This window comes from Varroa destructor, unplaced genomic scaffold, assembly GCF_002443255.2.
Source record: "Varroa destructor unplaced genomic scaffold, Vdes_3.0 BEIS01000001.1, whole genome shotgun sequence".
NCBI lineage: Eukaryota > Metazoa > Arthropoda > Arachnida > Mesostigmata > Varroidae > Varroa > Varroa destructor.
The window spans coordinates 34,715,404-34,738,792 of NW_019211454.1; the positions used below are offsets into that span (position 1 = coordinate 34,715,404).

General features: G+C 42.2%; 1 protein-coding gene and 1 long non-coding RNA gene across 15 annotated transcripts in view; one reads left to right on the forward strand and one right to left on the reverse strand.

Annotated features, from left to right (window-relative positions):
* LOC111243831 (uncharacterized) overlaps positions 1 to 23,389 on the reverse strand; it is a 158,598-nt gene that overhangs the window by 117,460 nt on the left and 17,749 nt on the right. For 7 of the 14 annotated variants that reach the window (XM_086978183.1, XM_086978185.1, XM_022790005.2 and 4 more), the window contains exon 2: positions 2,000 to 2,074. The exons of the other annotated variants lie outside the window; for them this stretch is intronic. Coding sequence is in view for 1 of the 7 variants with exons in the window: in XM_086978180.1 (XP_086834306.1) it covers positions 2,000 to 2,074 (75 nt within the window). In the remaining 6 variants the exon portion in view is untranslated. The remainder of the gene's footprint in view (positions 1 to 1,999; positions 2,075 to 23,389) is intronic. 14 annotated transcript variants of the gene reach the window in all.
* LOC147758557 (uncharacterized) lies at positions 10,452 to 12,891 on the forward strand. Its single transcript, XR_015319620.1, has 2 exons — positions 10,452 to 11,131; positions 12,054 to 12,891. It is a non-coding gene; the product is annotated as an uncharacterized LOC147758557 (long non-coding RNA).

A 23,389-nucleotide genomic window follows, 5' to 3' on the forward strand; every position in this document is an offset into this window, starting at 1 on the left:
CCAATTGAGAAGCACCTGTGTGAGGCAGCCTCATACACAACAAACAACATTATTACACTCAATAGAATCTCTTATTGATGTGTCAAACCATTCGGAGACCAGGACTATAGCAATATTGTCATGTCAGATAGGCTTGATGAGCTTACGGAAGATGTTCTCCTCAGTCTTGACCGTCCGTCGAATAGACGGCATCTTCCACATAAGTTTATGTGGAAAATTATGTTAGTTGCACTATAGGAACGGCTGAGACCGATAGCCGGCCATTGGTTCTCAACTGACGTCTTCGAACCGTAGGGTGCAGCGAATGCGGCATTGTTCGATGGGAACGACGCGACACGAGCGCTTACAGATATGTGTGTCAGAATTTCCGTCCGCCGGTAAGCGCCACTCATCAGGTACTAACTATCAATCTGTCAAAGGATCAGGATCCTGTCAGCCATAGGAGAAGTCTAGACGCAAAGATTCGTGAGACAACATAAAGCTGTGGATGAAAATAACACGTTGATCTCATTTGGAATTTCAATCGAGCCATTCAACTTGCATTAGAACTTGCGTTGGCAGTGGCTTCTATCAATATATGCTACTGCCTGTATCAATGTTCAGCGATAGACGTCTATCGCTATTTCAGAAGTACGATTACTGCTTTCTCCCCTAGACACGACACCGACGAAACTCATTGGAAAAAGTCAACGAATGATTTATCGATCTCGTCGTTGGACGCGCAAAGAGCCGTTCGCGCCGACGGGCTGCGTTGCTGTAAAATTTAGCAGAATTATTAAAAAGCTTTAAGCCTGTCCCTTGGGGCCGGGCGGCCTGTACGCGATTAACACTACCCAAATATTGGTACGGCATGCCAATTAAAATGTCGCCGTACGTATCGCCTATTTGTTATTATTTACCTCTATTTGACCAACAATGACGGTGCCGTGCTGCTGGTTAGATATATTATATGAATAACATATAGGTTCTATTAAAATAATCAAGACAAAAGTGATTATGTTTATTTTTTTCTAATTGTATTTATCTAAATGTCTCTACCATATCGATATAAAAGGAAATTTTCTAACGATAACGTATAACGGTAAATTTTCACTGTCAGTCACCCAGTTCTAAACGCTAGAGAACAGAGGGGGACCACTGTACATTTTTTAGACTTTATTTTGAATGAAGCTGCCGGAAAAACACGTTACTTAGATATTTACCAGCGGCAAATTTCGACATACACAGCAGAGACTTCTATTGCTGAACGACACTCGGTGATATAGCTTAGCATTTTTATGCGTCCTCTGCATAGCTTACATACACACAGTTGCTCAAAGACGAGCGCCTATTATTTTAATACGTCTGGTTTAAATTAGAGATGAGACAAAATCTTCATAAGCGCGGGCTTATTTCAATTAATATTAACATTGATTTTACTATTACCCAGAAATAATTAGCCGAAAGATAACAAAGTGTCTTAATAAGAATATTCCGTTATTTATTGCCATAGATAAACCCAAATAGTTGTCAGTAGTATGGCTTAATTAAGTCTCTGATGCATTACAGATGTCGCTGAGCCAGAATAGGGCGGTGATCGCGTAATCAGAACGTGCAGTGGAAGATTGTTCCCCACGATACGACGCCCAACTACCCAGAATGTAAAATAATTCCCCAGAAATATGTTATTCCACCTCTATGTACCACGATCATTTCAGCTGCGTTTTGTCTTTCTCCTTGAGGACAAGAGTGTATGCTAGTTGAGATTTCGTATAATGAGAGTTATTGCCTCCCCGTGGCATCTGGGGCTGATGGTGTGTTCATGCGGTCCTGAAAGCTTACTGAGTGAGAACGATTCATTTGATACAGGTTTGTTCGCCGACTGTTTTTGCCGATAATTTTGAATATTTAACCGCTTTCTAAGTGCACCAGCTATATCTTCAAGTAGAAACAGAAACTGAGGTAAAATATAAACATCTTTCTTTCTGCAACTTAGATATTCCCTAATAATTATACTTACCGTACCTGATGTAAGTCCGGTTAATCAGAGATATTCTCGATCTGCATGGATATTTTGCCTTGTGCTTGATGGAAACTGTAATTTGGAAACACATGTATGTTCTATAAAGTCTAAATCAAACGATATAAGTTGAATCTGATAAAATTCAACTCTGTTCTAAATAGTAACTTCACACGCTAAATAGAATACAAACCTATATGATACTCTGCGTAACTAGATCCCCCGCCGCACGAGACGGCCCGAAGTACCATCACAGCGATACTGGGACATGACAAGTTCGATTGCAGTGGATACTATCTAGAAGTTTCGACTGACAGATAAAGATCTATCATTAATGGGATATTCTTGTATAGGCAATCTTACAATTACGAACAGTGCGTTGTTTTTCACCTCAGTGATAAAAAGTATTATGCAAATGACGAGAAGGAACCTGAACCTATATTTTACAGGTCCTGTTCAAAACGCCGCTAGCATTCAGAATGTTCGCCAAGGTAGCGTTTTGCCTGATCGCCTCTGTCGGTACCTGTCATCGTTGGACAAATATTACTCATTATCGATAAAAAATTATCCACGGAATGTTTCAACAGTTTCTGATTGTATCCAGATAGCCGCTAATGCAAACGATACAACAACTTCAATTTGCTTTCGTTCACCCGGAAGAGCTTCAGGATTTAAAATTACCTGTAGTTTCACAGGCCCTCAAAATCCTTTCAGGCCCATTTTAATAGCACCTCCTCTTCCTCCGCCTACTTATATTCGCACGACTCTCTCGACTCCTTTCAGCAAATGTTTTCGCTCTTTTCGTGCTTTCTTCTGGTTCACATCCTTCACTTCAGTAGTATCCAGCCCGGGCCTAGCCAGTGCGCCACAGTGCCCCCAGCATTATAACAGTGGCCGCAACTGAAAGCACCGCAGCGACGGTCGCTTCCGTCGACCGATTCTACCCATATTGCCAGGTCATACGGCTACTGCTGCTACTATTGACAGGTGACAGAAGAGTAAACGGTGCATCAAGCCAAAAAGAAACTTAAAGGGTAAGCAGCGCGCTCTATGCAAACATGCTAAACACGCAGAGACGTTCATACCTTCGAAGCCTTTTTTATGAGAGGCATATGGGTGGCAAGGTTGTCGACCGCGACTAGCACTGCGGCAGCAGGAGCAGTAGGCGAAAGGGGTAAGCGTGAGGTAGTTCAGGCCGTTGAAGAATAATCGGATATATTACCACAAAGATGACATATGAGTGCAAGGTACTCGGATATGTGGCACAAACCAAGCACGTCCTCAATGATCTCCTTATCCACAAAAGCTACCAAGAAACGCTTCATAGGACCACTCTTGTCGACCTCGCCCCTCTTTTCCCATCTGTTTTTACATCTGCAAATGACGTATTGTAGCAAGTAAGGCCGGTTGGGTACAAAAGCAATGCCCTGTCTTTCGGCCGCAGATGGTGGCACCCGTGACTGTCACTTGCAGCAATAGATGACGAAGCGCACCGGTGCTCCTTCGAGAGATAGCGGCGCTAGTACGCTAGCCATTCGCTCAGCGAGGCACCTATATCCGTACACTCGACAGGCGTAATCAGATCTTCTGTCCCGCGTAGCACATTAAGCCTTGTACGTTTTACCGCATCCCGAGTTTCGGTTCTGATCGGCGGCAGGCCAAAAAAGCTGTTCGGCCTTCATATTGTTATAACAGTAAAGAAACACCCCGGAGAAACGGCAAAGGACGAGGAAACATCTTTGTATTATTCCCATTGTCCACGTTAATTGTCCACATTATATTAGAATGCGCGCATTTACTTGTGCACTTTTGACACTTGGGCCGCCGCTTGGAACAGAATCCTGTTGTCGTGAGACACACGCGGCCTCTCCAGCCCATCTATTTTTCGCTGCCTGAAGCACGCATACATTGTGCCATAATTCATAGGCCACATCCTGATCTTTGCGTTCCCGCTGTTGTTCCGACCTACAACTTATGCTAACTCGAAATAAACGATCGTGATCAAGTTGGAACTAACCCAGTTAGTGCTGAGTTTATACAAAAAAATTAGCGCTTCATAGGCCAGGGCCATGCAGAGGATTCCAACACACTCCGTATTTTATCATCGTCATCACTGTCATTATAACCGTAACGATCATTATTAACAATAACAGTCGCCAGATGGCTACGAGGACGAGAATGATAACAAAGCTAATGTTAGTCATTCTTCTGCTGCTCCCACAGTAACAAAATTGCGATTATAACTCTTCACCCACAAAGTGGTAGTTTAGCCCCTTTGTAAGCTTTATAAGTAGTTCAGCCGGCTAGTAAGCCCGAGCTTCCTTGGCAGCCTTCATTCGGAAAAGTGAGAGAGGTTATACGCTACCGCCACTGTCTGCTAAGGCAATCTTGACGCAGCGAAGCCTGGAACATGAGGACTGGTAATTCAACGTACAAATTATCTTCCTCTCATCAGTACAATGGTAGGAAGCGGTTATTCGCTGGGAAGTGAGCTAGTTCCTCGGCAGGCTCGCCACGCTGTTCTTTACCGCCCAGCTTTTTCACACTTCAGAAACATCGCTTGCAGAAGCTACCTATAAACGCTCAGTGTTTATTCTCTCTGCCACCTTCAAATTGTTGGCGCGTGAAACAAAGAAACATGAGCCAATTGTTGTCCAACTTTTGTTTTCTGCCTTTTTCACGGTTCATAAGCCTGTAATAAGCTATTAAACAATTTCCTTTTAGTTTTGTATGACAAAAGAGAAGAAGCACAAATTAGTAGGAAAATCAGCAAGTATCTCATAAAATTGTTGACCCTCTCGTATATCTATAGGCTTACCAGTGATACGTTTTTCAAGATTTTCCGACATCCGTGTCGAGTGTGCTGCAGTAAACAGGACATAATTTTGAACTCTGCCCTCGGAATTGTTCGTACACGCATGAAATATTTAGCAGAAGCAATCATCCTTCCGTTTCCTTTCATTCAATAATGAAACGCTCGCCATTGGCCACAACAAGCATCTACAAAGGAATTATTTTACGAAGTCGCCGAATATTTGATCAAAAATAAAATATCCATGGGTACTTCCATTCAAAGAAACAGAAAACGGTAAGCATCAGAACACACATTAGTCTACTTCAACGTTTCGAGTTTTACATCTGGTATCGCCGTTAGGAATATTGCATCAGAGAGATAGATGGCTGGCTGGCTGGCTGGCTGGCTGGCTGGCTTCCAGCAGAAATCAAATTCTGTCAACGCCCGGGCTCGAACCTAGGTTACAACTCGTCGCTAAAGTTAGCACGTAAATACGTTATCCACTAAGTTATCACAGCGGCATATACAAGCCTACCCGAGCGAATTTTTTGCGATCAGCAGAAAACGATGTGGTACTTTTTGCGATTGCGATGATCGCTACGACTTGCGATTCCATAGGACGCAGCAAATAGGTTCTGTCGGAAAGATGTTGCAGTGCAGTCCTTCACTAAACCTTTTTTTTTCGGGAAGTTTGCAATATTCGTGTATTTAACGACACGATGGAGGACGTTTGGTGACACGCAGCAGCTGCTAAAGTATAAGCGTAAAACTGTTAAAAACTAGCGTTCCTGCTTCTCTGTTAAACTGGCACAAGAGGACATAACCGTAACCAGAAATGAGTGTGCACAGCAATCCGCGATACGGAATCCTCAGCCATTAGTCTCTTCTGGATAGCCGCCTACATAAAAATTCCCAGCGGCCTCGTAATAGTTTTTTTTTTAAAAACGTAGGTTGGAGAACGCCTTTGCTGAAAACGAAGATTCTTTTACTTAGGGAAGGCATCGTGCGATAAAAATCTACAAAAAGAAAAGTTCAATGAGCTTTTTTTTCAATTACCTATAATACATAGTTCACGTTAGCATGGTAGAGATCGGCTACTTTCTTTAGTGGAGACGTAGCCACAAGTGTGAACTGTCCACTTAAAGGACGAGCTAATCTCTTAATAGTATGTTATGCAAGCGTTAGATGTCTTAAGTGAAACCATCGGAAAAGCCACTCGAGTGGCCGCTGCCAACAATGTTTCATTATTATCAATTGTGTTACATTAGAAATTAAGCAAGACACGCTATAGAACCGAATCATTTCTTAATAAACTGTTCCACATCGAACTTAGTTTAAATTTTTTTTTCAAATACTTGATAAGTTATTTCTTTCTAATGTTTTTTTAACTTGCAAAGCCCGGTCCGTTTCATTCTATTTTTTCCGAGCTCTGGACATCAACTGTGAATCGCTGGTGGTCTCGTTAATAGTTGTTTAACAGTAGACAACTGCTCAATCATCATAACTTCCCCATGTTTTCGCTATATCATTCTAAAATGATTAAGCAAAATCAGGCAACCAAGAACCCTGGTTAGGGACATGGGTACGTTTCATTGACGCACTATAACCAACTATCGTGTTTGATATATGGTTTAGCAAAGCGCTTGTACTTACAAAGGCAAACGCAACGGCCACAATATATCCCTGGCTCTTTATTAGCCCCACTGCAACCTTTGCCCCTTCGTTTGGTCATGTTCGACCATTCGTTTCTATGGCTTCAGTGTGGTGATTATCTCGTATGACATGCTTAGCTCTTTGTTACGGCTAGTTATCTGTTCGTCTGCGCGTGGCCCGACAGTGCCTGCCCTAACGGGATGTTGAAACGTCTAAAAAGAAGCCAGGAGTTTTTGCGACGTCGACAACGAAGCGAAGACGAACGAGGGGGCGCGAATTGATGAAGTCGCCGCTGCCGGAGCGGCTGACCGGCGATATCGACGCCGTGGCCTCCGAAGGAATCAAGGAGTTCGGTGACCATTTGGATGGTCCAGTCAAGCTCGTCCAAAACGGCATAAACCTACGACTGACGCATCTTCTCAGAGAAAAATTGGCGGCAAAGCTTCTGCCACTACTTACCGGTACTATTGTTTCGCGCTACTAGCAAAGGAGGCGACTAGAATTGCCTTGCGCTTCCCCTGGGAGCAACGGGGCAGTGGTGACAACTAAAGGGCGCACACATTCAGTTAGATCAAGCGCAGCAGAATTCGCTAAGAATGAAGATTCGGAAGAAGATACAGAGCAGAAGAGAGGACAGACATCGCGAAGAGTTCAACAGCGGCGTCGGCAGCCGAACATCACCAACTGGCATGAGTGGTCCGGGCGGTTGGTTAACTGATTCTAAATACTTAAGATAGCAGTCAATGTGCGCTGCGTTTGGCGCTCGCGTTTGTTCGAAAAAACCAGCCAAACAAAGCGGACCCTCCCACGGGCAGGCATCATCTGTTGACGATGATGGTGAGAGCCTCTCCTAATGCTAACAGAGGCCACGCCAGTTGGTTTGAAGGTACAATAACTACGGTTTTAGCTACAGGCTAATGCACAGACAAACCGAAGTTCGACTTGCTCCAAACCCTTTCGTGGATATTCTCCAATATAGTATATCACAATGAAATTACCTTTTCTGTTAGCATTCGTCATAGGATACGTATGATTCTAAACCGGTCATAATATTTATGATAAAATTTGCAGCGCTTGTTTCGTGCCTCTTACAGAGATAGCCATCAACTTTTTATTATTATAGTTAGGTTTTTTTTTTTAATATAGTTATCGCTGTAGCCAGAAGTTAACGCTAATCAGCAATGGGTAGAATGTAGCTGATAAACACTGGTATCATAATACCCTTCAAGACGACGTTTGTCGTCGACGTGAAGCGTTTCAAGCTAGTCGTTACGAAACTCGCAACTTCATAGATTGTTACTTTTTTTTTTTGTATATAATGCTCTTAGGTTATCTTAAATACAGCTCATTTTTGGTGAGGCTATAATAGTAGAAAGAAAAGATGTTGGGATAAGCGACTCAACAATCGAGGACTTTTGTTTAAAGGACAAGGATAAGGCCGTAGCTAATGATCACTTGCAATTTTTAGTTATTATTTCTCACTGTCAACCTTCCATTTTTCGGATAAGAATGAATCATTTTGTTCAGACGGCCTATTTTCATTATTCTATTCTATCATAGTAAGCTACAGGCTATGTGAAAGAAATAGAGCGTAGATTGAGACAGGAGAACTAACAAAATGACAGTAACATGCCAAATATTGTCTAGGCACGTCGTGTTCCGTTCCTTTACATTTTCAAGATTTATTTTATCATCGTTGTTCTCACTCAGGATTCTGACTGTCTCTGATAGTACTCGCTGATAGCTATGTGTTTGGCTGGCACACTACAATTGACAGCTCCCGATCATGCAGGTTGTCCAATGATCATGACCTATTACGGTAATAGTCGTTAGGCGAAAATTGCTGTACCTCGAGTACACTGCCGAAGTCGCGCTTTTGGTATATTATTACATTGTAACACTATTTTTTTTTTTATATCTCTATATGAATTACATTGAGAAATCTCTAGTATCGCATTTTAGTAGACTATTACTTTTCCCAACTGTTTTAGCACGCTCTCACCACACAGGGTTGCTTAAAAACAATCGGATGGACCTCTTGTCGGATCGAACACGTGGCATAAACTTTTCAATCATGTTCGCCAAAATGCTAAAATTAATTTCCTCATATATCTAGCAGTGTATAGTTAGCGTCAGTTTCGGGACATGGAAACCGGTCCCAGCTAAGAGAATGTACAACGGCACCCCAGTCTAGATGTTTTCATCTAGTCTACCAACAGGTTCGTCCGTAAATGATCACATACATTGTATATATCTGCACCTCTTTCGCTGACTTAATCTTCTCTATGTAACACCGCGCCGTCTAAACGAACAACGAACTTAATCGACATCCCTAAAGATCATCTTCCTCAACTTAGGCCTATGGAGCATTTACACACTAATAATCCTTTTCAATACCCTTGGCTCAAAAGCACACATATGGACCACGATGGATGGATGGAACTGGTTTTGGAAAAGATCTAGCCGTACCATGGCAGGATTACGATGAATCTAAATTAAACTTGAACAAAAAACAACGTTATTTCTAGATCATTACTACCACGATCGTCATCGAGGCAGAACAGACTTCATTTTGTTAATAATAACCAATCTATCTTTAAAGAACAATAGACTATTAATTCCCTAAGTACTTAATCTGATTAGTGGTGTAATGAGCTAAACTTATCCTGTCATGTTCGTTAAGTTGATTCTGTCTTTCTACCTTTCTAGGTCGTATTACCGATATACCTATGTTAGTAAAAAGGGCGCTTTCTGTGGCTCGTCATCGGAAAAATGGAAGAACTTTTCCTGTGTCAGCGGCATCTCCTGTTTCCTTCCCGAAACCCGTCCTATTATAACAGCGCACGCTCCGTTCGTTTAAGGTCTCGTTGCCTGTCCTCCTTCGGGTTAGTGCTCGATGGCTTCAACCTATCACGTTGCCCGAAAAAGTGACAAGTATTTTGTGCTAGCGGCGTTCCGCAGGAAGCCCGCCGTTCGAACGTCTTTGCAAACAGAACTGACGGTTGTGGTCCCAATGATGCCGGCGATTAGGAAACATTCTGCGACCGTGACGGCTATTGAGAGAATGGGTAGAAAGTTAACTCATGCCAACTTCGCTCAAACTAGAATAACCCAAGTATCCTAGTTAAACGACTAGTCTCTTCTCCGCCTGAATCATCCTGCTCATTGATACGCAGTAGCGTGACTCTGCGGTACGGTCAGCAAAGCCGTACCGTTGGGAAAAATAGGGAATCTCGTAATGTGTTCCCAGCGTACTCTCGCCAAGCTGTGCACTTTTACTAATGCACTTTTTCTGTTACAGCTGCGACTAATGCTCAACGGGCTAGTTGGTATACAGTGCTATTGTTTTTCAGTCGTTTTTGACAGCCCCTCGTTAGCCAATTGCCAAACGTTCACCGATCATTGAGTTATTCTCGCTATTACAAAAAGAACGTCCCCAGCACCGAGCCCACTGTAAACTCACAATTATAAGGCAAATCAATAGTATCGATTTGTTTGTTTCGTTGAACTACTGACTTGTTAAGTAAAACTGACCTTTTTGCCAACACGAACAAAATGTTTAGCCACCCATTTGCTTGTCATAATAGTAAGTATTTGTTACATTGTTGTTCTATGGGACTAAAAGCTATACTGGAACAAAGTAAGCGTAGTCTTGAATTCGAAATTTTGTTCATCGATAATTCTACGCATGTTTGTGCTAATTCGGATATCTTGATATTGCACGTTATCCTGTACTGATACTGTCCCACAACCCCCACTTACGTGCAGCGTCTCGAGAGCTATAAAGCGGATCAGCGTAAATCTTTTTCAGTCGTTTCCCCTAAATAGATGTTGTACTGTGTTTCAACTGTTCGCAGGGACGAAAATTTGATATAACTAAATATCGAACGGTACCGTAAAGGCGCAAGCCACCAATACGCGAGGAGCATTCAAAACAACGAATAATAATAATAATAATAGTAACAACGACGCCACTAAATAATTAGAGAAATATTTTTTTAATACTTAATTTTTTTATCTTGCTGCTAGTGGCATTTTTATTTGTAGAACAATAATAAGAGCAATAATGGGTGAAAGGGGAAAAGGAACGCGCAATAAAGGCGCACGAGAATCGCAACAATGAGACAGCAAACACTCGGTTTATCATTTAAAAGGAAATATAATAGTAAGTTGTAAATCGTAAAGTAGATAATCATAGGTCGCTGGATTTACTACACTCTGCCGGCTCCAATAACTCGTGAAACTTATACTTGGATTATTCACTAGACGGCGAGCATTTGCATTGATTTCAACGAGACCTTTGTCTTACGGAGCTGCTAGCGGTACGAGCCTAGCGAATCATCACACAAGTCTCGTACTGAGGCGCCTTTGCCCCCTCAACACAAACAAACTACTTCTTAACAAAAGAGGACTGTTTCTTATCCCTCCCTATGCAATGAGGATAATGGATAACAAAAAGTAGCAAATAAGCGCACTGCAACGGATCTAGCGAAGATTTTTGTCTGTAACGTTGCTTAGTTCAAGAAGAGAATAGTTTTATCTGAGGGGCAAGATACGGAAGAGCCGAACGCGAGCAGTCGAACAATAGATCGAACAGGGAAAAATAGGAAGGAAGAGATTGCTTCAGCCGGCAGCTCGTCTAATCGGGCAATACGCCATAGATTTCATCATTGGAACAAATTACCGTGAGTATATCCGTGCCATGTAGCACTTCCGCCATTTTCTTATCGTCTTATCCCGTTTCCTTCCGCCACTCACGCGCAATTACTTACTCTATTAGCTAGAAACGGCTACTGCAATAAAGCCGCCATTGCCTATGGTGATAGCTGGCACTAGAGATGGTAAAAAGCATGTCGTTTGTGATTAGCGACAGCCGATACTAGCCAGACGCTAGAATCAGCATTTAATTAAGCTAACACCGCTAGTTTACCTTCTAATATAAGTTTACGGCGACGGTAGCCGTCCGGGTGAAAATCGCTTGCTTAGACAATTGCAGTACAAAACAACAAACTGCAAAGACTATAACATTAGCCAGGAATAATGTCGATTGGTCGCGCGCTTCCCTAGACAGTATACGGAATAAATGATTCGAACGCTGAACCAATTCGTAACGGGTCTGAATATAAAATCCTACTTTCGATATAATTACAGTTTATGAGTGAGCAGTCTCAGGTAAGCGGAGGAGTCATTGAAGGTAAAAATGCTATTAGCTGATCAAGTAAACAGATCGACCAACGAAGACATTTGTTTTCAAACAGGAAGTAACTTGTTGATCCATGGGGAATCTTTAAAAAATAAAGATAAAGATTGGCTGCGAGATAAAATTTGTGAGATTTAAAGCACAGTTAGTAATGATGATAGTGACGAGTGGATGCTAGTTTAATATGGAGTAGAGCTATAGTAGTCGTTTTTGTTTCAATGTTTCAAGGTTCAATGCTTCGAGGTAAACTTAACATCTAGGAATAAATTAACGATAACAAATAGGATAGCGTGCCACCATCGTTACTGCTTATAGAATACCACTGCTTCTGAACTTCTGTAATAGCAGCCCCGATAAACTCTAAATACACTGATTTCGCCTGTCCTGTGCTAACCTACGGTCCGCAGATGCAGGAGCTCAGGCTATGGCGGAAGAGCGTACGAGCACTTAAACCACATCACGCGATACGGCTTCGCTATAAGGGACAGCACTACAATGGCATGTACCGTGTCGATATGGCCTAACGTCTCGTAGAGCCACCCGCCCAAGGACGATGGCGATGCCGACATCATAGATTCTCTAGCGAACATAAAAGGAGCAAAGGCAGCTCTACAGCTGTCCAATGACGGCCGCCACTCAATATGATACAACGACTTAATTGAGTCCCAGTTACGGACAACCGGCGTTAGCGAAAGATCGTCCAAAATTGGCCAACCTTCCAACTTCTGTGCCTTCCTCTGCGCAACGCGCAGGTGTGAGGCCTGAGGTGTGCTTATGAAGCGCTTTTTATGAAGACATAGGGTTTTCGCGATGTACGGCTGCCGTTCCAGGAAACACGGACCTGCTTACTTCCATTGTACTCGTTGCTTAACTTTTCGGTCTCTAAACTTCGTTCGGTAGCACGGATATATCCGATGTTCGGCTTTTTCTGTTCGCCATTTGCAATGCGATTCAAGTACGAGTTGGTAATACATTTCAGAAAATGATTGAATATTTAAGTGAGAATTTCCGTTCATTAGGGCGGACGGATACTACAACTAGAGGAACTTCTCAGTTTATTTATAGTGTTGAATTGGTATACGAAACAGTCTTATTGTACCATAGCATCGCTAAACACGAAATTAAACGGCGAGTCAAGAAGGCTTAAATGAAAATTCTAAATGTTATTGCAGAGAGTTTTTTTATTGGAAGCTGCAGTAGAAATTCGTAACAAAATATAGTAGCCCGGCGATATTCATTACTTCTCTTAGGTGTGCTGTGCCCTGTCATGCCAAAAAAAATGTCCTCAATCATCTCAAGTCCTCTCCAATAAACGAGCACGCAAAGGATCACTTGTTAAAAAGGATAGCTGAATCTACATGCAAGGTTTCTAGGTTTTCTTTAATTTAACCCCTTCAACATCTACGCGACAAAGACACAGCAGTCGACAGGGATAGATTCCCGTAAGTGTCATCGTGCATCCCTCAAGTCGAGGGAGTCATAGCGTGCGTCAATTCCAAAAGCCGCCTGGTATCTTCTTCTGCCATTCACGCCATTTGAGCTGTTGTCTTGACAACAGCATTTCTCGTCCCGTGCCAGTAGCCTCAACACATCGACTCGCTTAGGCCAGGTCACACGTGTTAAGTGGGCTAAGCACTAGAACGTCGTAAGGACTCTTCTGGCCAAAGGACGAAAATAGTCTGACTGTTTATCCGTCTAACAGAGCGATAGGGTAGCAGGATGTGGCATAACTCGACCCGATACAGCAGGACGGATAAACAGACGAGTTAGTATGCAATCACTCTGAAGCTACCCGTGATGACGTCAAGCCTTCGTTTGACTTCGCCCGTGGCCTTCAGATTTCTCGGCGACATATTTCTCACTCAATGGCTACCAGCTTGGGAGCAGGAAGCGGCTCTCAGCGCCACACGGTTCGGTTTAACTCTGCTTTATCGACACCAGTTTCTGTTCGAGGTTGATCTGAGACAGCACACAGTCCATCAATTCATCGGCGTCGCCTTTCCTCAGGAGTATTCGACCGAGTACCAAACCGTAGTGGTAGAAATCGTCGTGAATAGCAGCTGTCTTTTTTCAAGCCAAAATCCTGATTACTCGAGTCGGCAGATCCACCCCTCATAATCTGCCGTCATAGCTTTTTCGATGATAGCGCTAGCAAAGGTCCTCCTTCCATTGTTCAAGAAACATTCATTAACGAACGAACTCGGAGTGAAGAGCTATGAAGAACGTGATCGTCAAAGATCTTCACAGATATGCATAAACCCTTTGCCTTTTGGCTGTTCAAGTTCCTCTAGCCTGGACTTTAAGTCACCGTCATAGCTAATCATTTACCTTGAAAAATGTAATCACGAATTGCCTGGTTACTAAAAAAAAAAAAAAAAAAAAATAGCCCTTGAATAATAATCTCATTACTTAAAGGCATAATCAGACTCTTCCGAAACTAAGACTTCCAAGTATTTATAGTTTTATCAAAAGTTTTCATTAGCATGATATACAAATTGGAGATACTTATATTTTACAATAATCGCTAGCGCTAATTCACTGTAAGATAGAAGCCTAGAGAACGATTCAATGGCGCATAAATGAGATTTCATATGCAAGTCAAAGTGACCCTTAAAAACATGCAGTAAGGCAACTTTCAACACCCGTGGGAACCATAGTAATAATTTCAAACGCTTCATAGTCGATGGTCCGGATCGAAGTCCGGATGGTTCGGCCCAACTCATCACTTCGTCGATCAACACAGCACCTAGTCCAGGGTCAATGTCGTCTTCAGAATCCGTATGATAACGACGAGTACTATAAGCTGCTGTTATTACATGTTGGTAATGGTAGGGGTACGATCTAAGTCAGCGCCAGTGACGACTGTGTTTGTCTGGCCGTCTGTCGTGTTGTTGATCGAACGTACTCGATAGACTCGGTATATTCGACGAGGAACCCCAAAAGTAAAAACGACAACAAACCCAACACGTATGTAGTAGTAGTAGAACAGCTATCTCAAAAATGCATACACTAATTGTTCTATTACGTAACAATAACATGTGTTTTGCGCTCATTTATTCAGCGCGACCAGTCTATCGCGTAGCTTCAGCTGCAGGCTCCATGGCCATTGTCCTTCTGTCGGCTATCATTTTATAGGGCCACATCAAACATTACGAGCGGCCTGAACAGTGGCTGTCGTAGAGAAGACAACTGCTACTGGGGCAGTAGTGGAAGAAACACCAACACTAGTTGCAAAAATGGCAATAATGCGTGAAGCGTTCAATAGAAGTTACCAGGAAAGCTTCATCACCACCGCCATCAACATCATGACCACCGTTGACGTCAGCTACCGACGTGTATATGCTGGGCTCACTGAGATTTGAATCTTTCTTCAGCCGTTTTATAAATACGAATACGGTCAACCCATCGTCGAATATGATCACCATCGGCAGCAAAAAAAAAGCCCTGTTGCTCTATAATTGCAACAGGACTTCCACTGCTTTTATCGAGGTGAAGAGCGCGGGTACTGCTTGCAACTGTCGTAGCTAACAACGCAAGCAATGTTAAGTGCGAACGGTAGCGGTTAAGGCGACAACGGCCGATAAACACAAGCTTTTTCAGAACAAAAATTTCCTATACTCTCTGTAAAGATGCATATAAATGAATTGTGTCCTGTCATTAACATTGGGCACTTTGCTGACAAAACGATAGACATGATCATGAAACAAAAATCAACGTAAACAATCTCTGCTTATTATTATTACTTCATATTTATAAGTTATTAAGGGAAACTTAAATAAAGGGGCCGGGTTAATTGAAAAGCATGCCGAGATCCACGTATGATAACAATCACAATGACTTTTTATAACAATTTACATCAATAAACGACTGTCATTGTTCATATATAGAAAAGGTTATTATTTCTAACTACTTGGGAATCTCAAATACGTAAGAATATAGAGAAGATCCTCAAGGCCCACTGTAACCTACCGTTTAACTAACTTAAGGAACATTTTACTAGTGATTTTCGAAAAAATCTACTTCTTGTTCATACAGCCTTATTACTCATGTAGCGTACTCAGGCCCGGAGTCCATTGTAAGGTAGATATACCACCTCGCATCAGTTTTCAGAAAAAAAAACCCTAATAAATGTTCTCTTGTAGCCTCTAATCGTATAGATCGGTCATTTACTTAAGTAAATGGCAATTGCCTATATTGGCTCCTCACTTAACAGTAGTAAAGCGTCAGAGTCTGCTTAGAATTACGCTTGATGACTCACTTAATTGCTTATTTAACATTACATATATATTTATGAACTCGATCCAATAAGTTGTCTCTTCGAGTATCAATCAGCAGTATGAAACTTCAGGTACTAAATGGATATCTCATCAAAAAGCACGCAACGTATATATTATCTATATATATTTTACTCTTTTGACTACTGCTTTGGAAGATGCTTAATAAACTATTAGCAACCGAGATTGACGGTAGCTTTCGCCTTTCCAGCTCTTTATCGGGCAGAATGTACTTGTGTTCTTCAGTTCAGTTTAATACACTTTATTGTATACTTTTCGGTGTATGGGTTATTTTAGCATATTAAATATTAGTTGACAATGAAGTTGCCGATTGATTTGGGTCCCTCTTAGAAAAAAATCATAAAGGCAATGGGGGGGGGGGGGTAAGGCGAATGGCCGGTGAGAAAACACAACAATGAATATATATATATATATATGTAAACATGCGAGCTCAGCATTGTCAATCCTGTCACAAACGGCCATTAAGTTACTATAACGGGGTACTACTGATTGTAATGGTACAGACTCCGTGCTAGCCCTTCTTTCGTTGGCCCCATTCATCAGACCGGCTCTGTGTGGGCTAAGTAGTACCTTCCTGGGCTCCAAAGCCGTCGCTCTCCTGTTGAATTGCTGTTAATTCTTTGTGAGCGTGTGAAATCGAGAACAGCTCTATTGAAGCACATAGAATTGAGGCAGTTTGTACAGACAAGATGGATGTACCATCATTTCAAATCGGCTTGTGCAATAACTTCTATTGAAGCTAGAAGGTGAGTGAAGAGGCATTACGGTGTCTGCCATCATTTCGTTGTGACGTATTCTGCTCGCTGCTATCATGGCAATCGTAGATACAACAACAACAGCAGCAGCAGCAGCGGTGACTTTTGGCTATGACTATAGCTGTTACAATATTGTGTAAATGTAGTAAATAAAGAGTTCATAATAGGCAGGCTCTAAACTAGGCCGCTGAACCGGTATTTAGTTTGCGGGTTAGGCTCCTAGATATGCTTCCCATACATGCATTGTAGTATACGCATATGCTGCTTGAATTAATTCAGCCTTGTTCACACTCTATAACCTTCAGTGCACAGCGGGTAGCAGTCCTGGCGATGACTAGTTGGAGCAAACACGAAAAATAGATTCAGCTTTCAATAAGTTCATAACAGAAGCTGTAAATCGATACTGAATTCTGTTTGCCCCTCGTCCGGTCGTCTCTTATGCAAATAAAATAAATTGGTTGTCTCCTATATGCACTCCCTGTAAGAAGGCCTCCGTCAATGAATCTAGTACTTCTTTGCTGCCGTAAATTGCACCATTCGAAAAGATCCGACCAATAATATTCGATAAAACGGGTAAAAAACCACATATTTCAGGACGTCTTCACGATATCGAAACTACTAATCATCATCATTATTACAAATACGCTACTTTTTAAAAACCCAGATATCTGTACGTGTTCCATGTATGCGGTATAGTCTCGCGTAAATGAAGGGCGCTTGAGTTTAGCCGCTGAGATAGCTGACGAGGACATACCTGTTCGATTACTTCGCCGCATCTGTACTCGCCAGAGCTAGTACAGCCTATTGAAAGTTTGCACCAGCTAATAGTACCCACACTCCGAGCAACCGATAGACTCCTAGGTATTAGTAGCATATAACTTCGACTCACCAACCCCTTCAGTAAGCGCAAAAAGACGCCATCAAGTACTTTTTCTACCTAACTTTCACCATAAATAGGAAAATTTTCCGCTGCGTACGTCCGTAGACGAGGCATACTGTTTCATTTAGATACTGTATTATTATTATTTATATAACATTGACAGGAGGTTATGCAGCAGTCACAAGAGCAGTACAAACACTTAAGGCAACAGAAACACGCCTGTTATCATCGCTTTGTCAGGTGGTAGCTTAACTGTCTCAAACAAACTGCCGACCGCAGTCATATGGAGTTTGGAAGCTGTGTGCTGCTGCTATTTTATCCTTATGATTTTTACTGAGGAACACTCCTACGTGTCGTAATACGTGTGGTAAGCTTTAGTGGGCCTTGTTGCCGTCTAACAATTGCAACGCGTCTCAGCCTTTCATCGCCTCTTCGGATGTTTCCACCGACTGGTCCGTTAATCGATGCTCGTTCAAGCGGCAGACTAAGTAAATAAACTTTTCGTATCGTACATAGCTATTAGTTGTCGGACAACAATAGAATTCGTTGAAGGCTCATATGAACATTAAGATATAAAACGCGGCTATAACTAACAGTCGAAGACTAGATTCTTCAGGTGCGAAGTAATCATCTGGTTACGTCTCTCAGCTTAGACGACAAGGTCGTTAGACGTCGGTAAATATACGAAATAAGAGATTGACCCGGAACAAAATACGTTCTCAGATACGCGTTTAGACAATGATTGTTTGATTCAAGGCTTTGCAAGCATCAGCTTCTACATTCATTACGTTGCCGTGCCATCTAACGTACTTTTACATATTACTCCGACCTTGCTTTGCGATTAAATATAGATGACGGGCACTTCGCAAAAGATGAATACGTGATGGTGCTTCCTTGGGACCGTATATAGCCATCAGAGGTGGAAGGGCCATATCTAACTTATCTTCATGGTATGTACATATCAAACATGGAGATCAACGCTTACCTAAAGTTCAGAAAACGTCATACGTTGTACGATTCAAACGGATTCCCCTTCATTGCTAATCACATACTGTGTCCTTATTATTTAACTGATTAGAGCATCTATTTCAACAATTAAATAAGTACCGTTACAAATTGCTTATTTTATATAACTAAAAAGTCAGACAATTGGGGTTGTAAGCTTTGCTGTAGATGAAAGGACTTATTAATCCCGCTTTAAAACTGGCTTCCTATCTATCTAAGCACTACTTTTGTAGCATCGTTACGCTGATGCCGACTCACTCCTTCGAAAGGAAGCCTGGCGAGACACTTCAGTTCAAAAAGGAATTTATGTCCTGCGTAGGGCAACAAATATCAATTTTAATCAGTTATACTATAAATGTATCCGCTGAGATTATTGCCGGTAGAATAACTAGTTACTATTAGATGAAATTAGTCCTTAAAACGGCAGGCATCAAGTGTCGCAACAAACTAGGAAGGTGACTGTACCGGGCTAGTCGAGTAGGTGCCGAATCAAGCCCTTGCTTCTTAAATGTACACCAATGTCAACATTTTTTTGGGTAAAAAAATGGACTACTCCTTTTATTTAACATGGCTTCAAGCGAGCAAGCAAACAAGCAAAGTTTGAAGTCGCTCTCGTCTGGCTATTCTTCGTGTGGGTGTTGAACGTAAATACTTTTATAACGGTTTTTATATGGCTTTTGTTACGCGAGTACCTACGAAATGATTTGTGACCCAGTACTCCACTAGCGACCCGCTAGTCAGCCCTGATGGGCGCCCTAAAGCTTTCACGAGCCATTTCTGAAAGGCTTTTTCGTTAGATAATCGAAAAACAACGTTTTCGACGAGTCCTGAAACAGCAGCAACGCCGGCTTAGCCGGAAGTGGTCTAACGAAAAAAAAAACACAAGGCCACAGACGATGAAAAGGATGTTCCATCTCGAAATTAGAAGGAGCCATAGTCCCTCAGATGTACAGTTCCACTCTTTATGTAAAGTCAAGCCAACGAACCACTTTCTGTTTCGTATGTTTGCAAAAGATTAGGACAACCGTTCTTCCCCTAAACAGTCTTTCTAGTGTCTGCCTAAACCCGCAAGTTTAACCAAAATGAATGAACTCGTAAGCAATAGGGCCCTCGCTACGTTGGCGATCACAGCCCCGACGATTCCAGTACTATCAAGAACCAGAACAGTTATGTTTAAACAGACCAGATTGAAGGCTTTAAAGACTCACGGTGGACTTGCGTTGGGTTGTGGGGTGAAGCTACACCTGTTTTACTTCTTTAACCTCGGGCGATACTTAAGTCCGCATTGAAGTCCTGGCTTTTGTCTTGAAGGTGGACTGGTGAGAGCTTAGAGAACAGAATTTATGAACGGTGATATCTTCAAATAGAAATGAGCGAGAGACCTGACCGGATTTACAGAAACTGAGTTAATTTAATGAGGGTTTAATTTAGCATAAATAAATTAATTTCCTAGCAGTAATAAGTAGTCTGTGTCTATTTTCAGCATGGCTGTTTGTGTTAAGAAAAATAACCATCTATTTTCGTACATCGTCTTCAAAAATTTAAAAGATAGATAGCCAGAAAGCGTCTAGATCAGTGTATGATAATTTATAATCATCCCTTTTAAAACTTGCCATATTCATAAAGAAGAAAATTTTTAATGTATCTGTTTGCGCAGACCCCCTTACGAGCGGGCCGTGCCCTTTGCATTCCGACCGTCTGTGTTGGCCTTACCTAAAATATGTTTGTCAGAGCTTTTTTGTGGCATTTCATGCTCATGGCAAATTTTTAGATCGATACTCCTTTTAAATTGCGGTGCAGTATTTAGTGACCCTCCGATGCTAGGGCAGCAGCGTGACCACTGCTAGAAATTTTCCTGCAGTTTAATTCGTTTACCCCTGTCAGTTGGATCTTCACTCTCCATCGAGCAACTGAACGGCCATAGTACTTAGATCGTTGACTTTTTTTTTCTTTGTCGACTTCGTTTCCTTTCATTCTTCACCGAGCTAGTAAATATTCGGCTAGCGCCTGCTAGGGCACAGAACAGACGAAATGGAAGAGGTTCAAGGCTTAGGCTTATAGATAGATGAGAACGCGAGCTAACGAAGATCTTGAGCTTTTCTTTTATCTCTCTTGCCATATTCACTCAATATTGAAGAGACGACCTTCTTCATAAATTCCGTTGTCCATGCCGACACAATCCCCGAGGGTTGAGGTGCTCTAAATACTTTTCATTCTCCAATCCAGTCCTTATCCTCGCTGAAAACTGCTTCCTGACGCAGGCAGGCAGGCAGGCAGGAAAAAAGACACCATCGATTCTTACCAATTTCCCTTTCACGACCACTGTTAATAAGGTAGTAACCTTCGTACTACCGCTTACGTCTACTTTCTTTCCCTACCGAATTATAAGTGTACTCACATTACTTACTGTGAATATTTCACTCTGTCACAGATTCTACTCGTCAGCGGAAGTGACGATAGTCAAATACTACAAGATACAAATAGAGCTGGATGAGTCCGAAAAAAGATGATGCAACACAGCATCGGAACTGGACACCGAAGCTGTGTGAAAAAAGCCCCCAGTGTTAAAAAACCTAAATGAATTACCCTGTCCTCCCCGACCGGTAAGGTTTAGATCTTATAGACCACATAGCCTGTATAAATGTGTGACAATAACAATAAAGCGTGATAAATTAACTAGAAAGCAAAAGCGTCCGGCTAGTCAGAGTGACGATCCTGCGACTGGACAACTTGAAGGCAGCCTCAATGGCGGGGCAAAATAGGCAAGACGATTTTATGTTACCCATAGTATGAAGGTACGGAAAGTTTGTAAAAAAATGTTTAGATAGTTAAGGAACTGTGTAACTATACTTTATTAGCTGAGAGAAAAAGCCGTGCGTAACGATACAATCAGAGCCAAGGTTCAAAAGGCTTGTTTTATGACGGCAATCGTTTACAGGCTGGCAGACAGACCAATGCGCTCATTGTTTTTGTCTAACAGACGGGCCAATAGACAGCGGTAGACGAATCGGTGATTTATTTATAATTACGACTATTGATCAATTATCTGTTAATTCGATTTTTACAGTTGAATTCGGGTACCGTTACATCGGCTCATTTGTTAGACCTCTCGTCAACCGGTAACTGCTTATTATTAACTAAAGTTGCTTGGCTTGACCGTCAACAAGTGAAGCTATCACAAACGAAAGACGAAATTGCGAGTCTTAACATTATCACTAAATAGCAGAAGGAGTAAAAGCGGCCTATTCGCTGCTATCGCTAAGTTACAATTGCGAGAAATTTGTTTGCCCCGATTGGGGCATCACGACTGACTGCCGTGTCTAACCGGATCAACGGCAACACGAGAAACGTTTCATTTGCAAACGAAATACCGCGAACATCCATTAGATAAAGTAAAACGCTTTCTACAGTTGAACAGGGACGAAATTAACTGAAAAAAGAGACGGTGCAGAAAAATGAGAATAAAACAACGTCCGGTCGTGTCGGGAATAGCGCTTCTTTTACAGTAAGACGAGCAGCATTAGTGGTAGTACTAGTTATTTCAGCCGAAGCAGCAGCTGAAAGACGTCACTTAGTAATTTGCGCTAGGTCCACTGTTATATTTAACTGGAAACTGAACAGCCATAGTCTAGCTAGGATAGATATATATTGTTTTGTTAGCTGATTGTAAACAAGCAAAACACCTCAATCGCGCATCCACTGGTCACCGTTGAAAATCTGCTGACTGACGTCCCGACCAGATTAGTAACACATGGCCTGCAAGATTCGCGCGATGAATGCGCGTGTTGAATGTGCCTTTATCACAACCAGAAGCAAAACATCGTTTCGCCTTCACGCCGGCACTATCAGCATTGCAAAAACGTGACCGCCCCCCGTGGCAACAATAACGTCGACACTAGTACAAATAGAGAGTAATACTGTCCGATCCATCTTGCAGCATCGCTTCATGTATCGCTTCCTTATAGGCCATCCCCACATTAGTTCATCGGCTTCTCTATGAAGTGCTACTACTGTTGAACACTTTGCCGTGCTCTCGAGTAAAGCGACAGTGTACCGGGGGTTGATCCCAGTGAAGACGCTACAAGAGTCAAAAACGACGCCGCGCCGTTGTGGTAACTTGGACACGGCTGGTAACTACCACGACAACTCCCACGGCAACATGGTTTCATATAACGAGCATAAGTCATGTATGAATCCTTTGGTTTGCTCCCGCATCGTCCAGCCTGGCGACCGCCTTCGCCCCACAGGAAGATCCCACTGAATCTCATTCTTGTGAGGCCTGCCTTCTAGCTGTGTCGATACTATAATACCGTCATACCGTATGCTCTGAGTCACGAGTCAGCTATAATTTGACGTGGAGTACCAAACAAACTCTTTTAGGACGGCACTAGTTTAAGTCGCACATGGTTGCCTGGATGCCTGATTAATAATGAGCTTGGTTAGACTTCACCACACGAGAAAGACCCATAAGATGGCAGCCAGAAAACAAAGTTCAGTTAAAACCAGGCTTACCTAGCTGAAATAACAGTAGGCTTTCAAAGCTAGCTTCTAATGAATCACTATCCGAAAGTGGACTGTCGATCATAGCCCGCCGACACGGTTACTAGCCTCGAAAAGGTGCAAGCAGAAAATCTGCAAGACTATGGCTGCGAAACAAAGAGAGAAAATTAAAAAAAAAAGTCGAAATATCGTAGTAAACAAGTGACATAATGATATAATTTCTGATATAAAACAATCCCGGGACACCGGTTCACTTGAGAGCTATTACTATTTCCAGTGCAGTAGCTATCGTCTAAACGGACAGCATG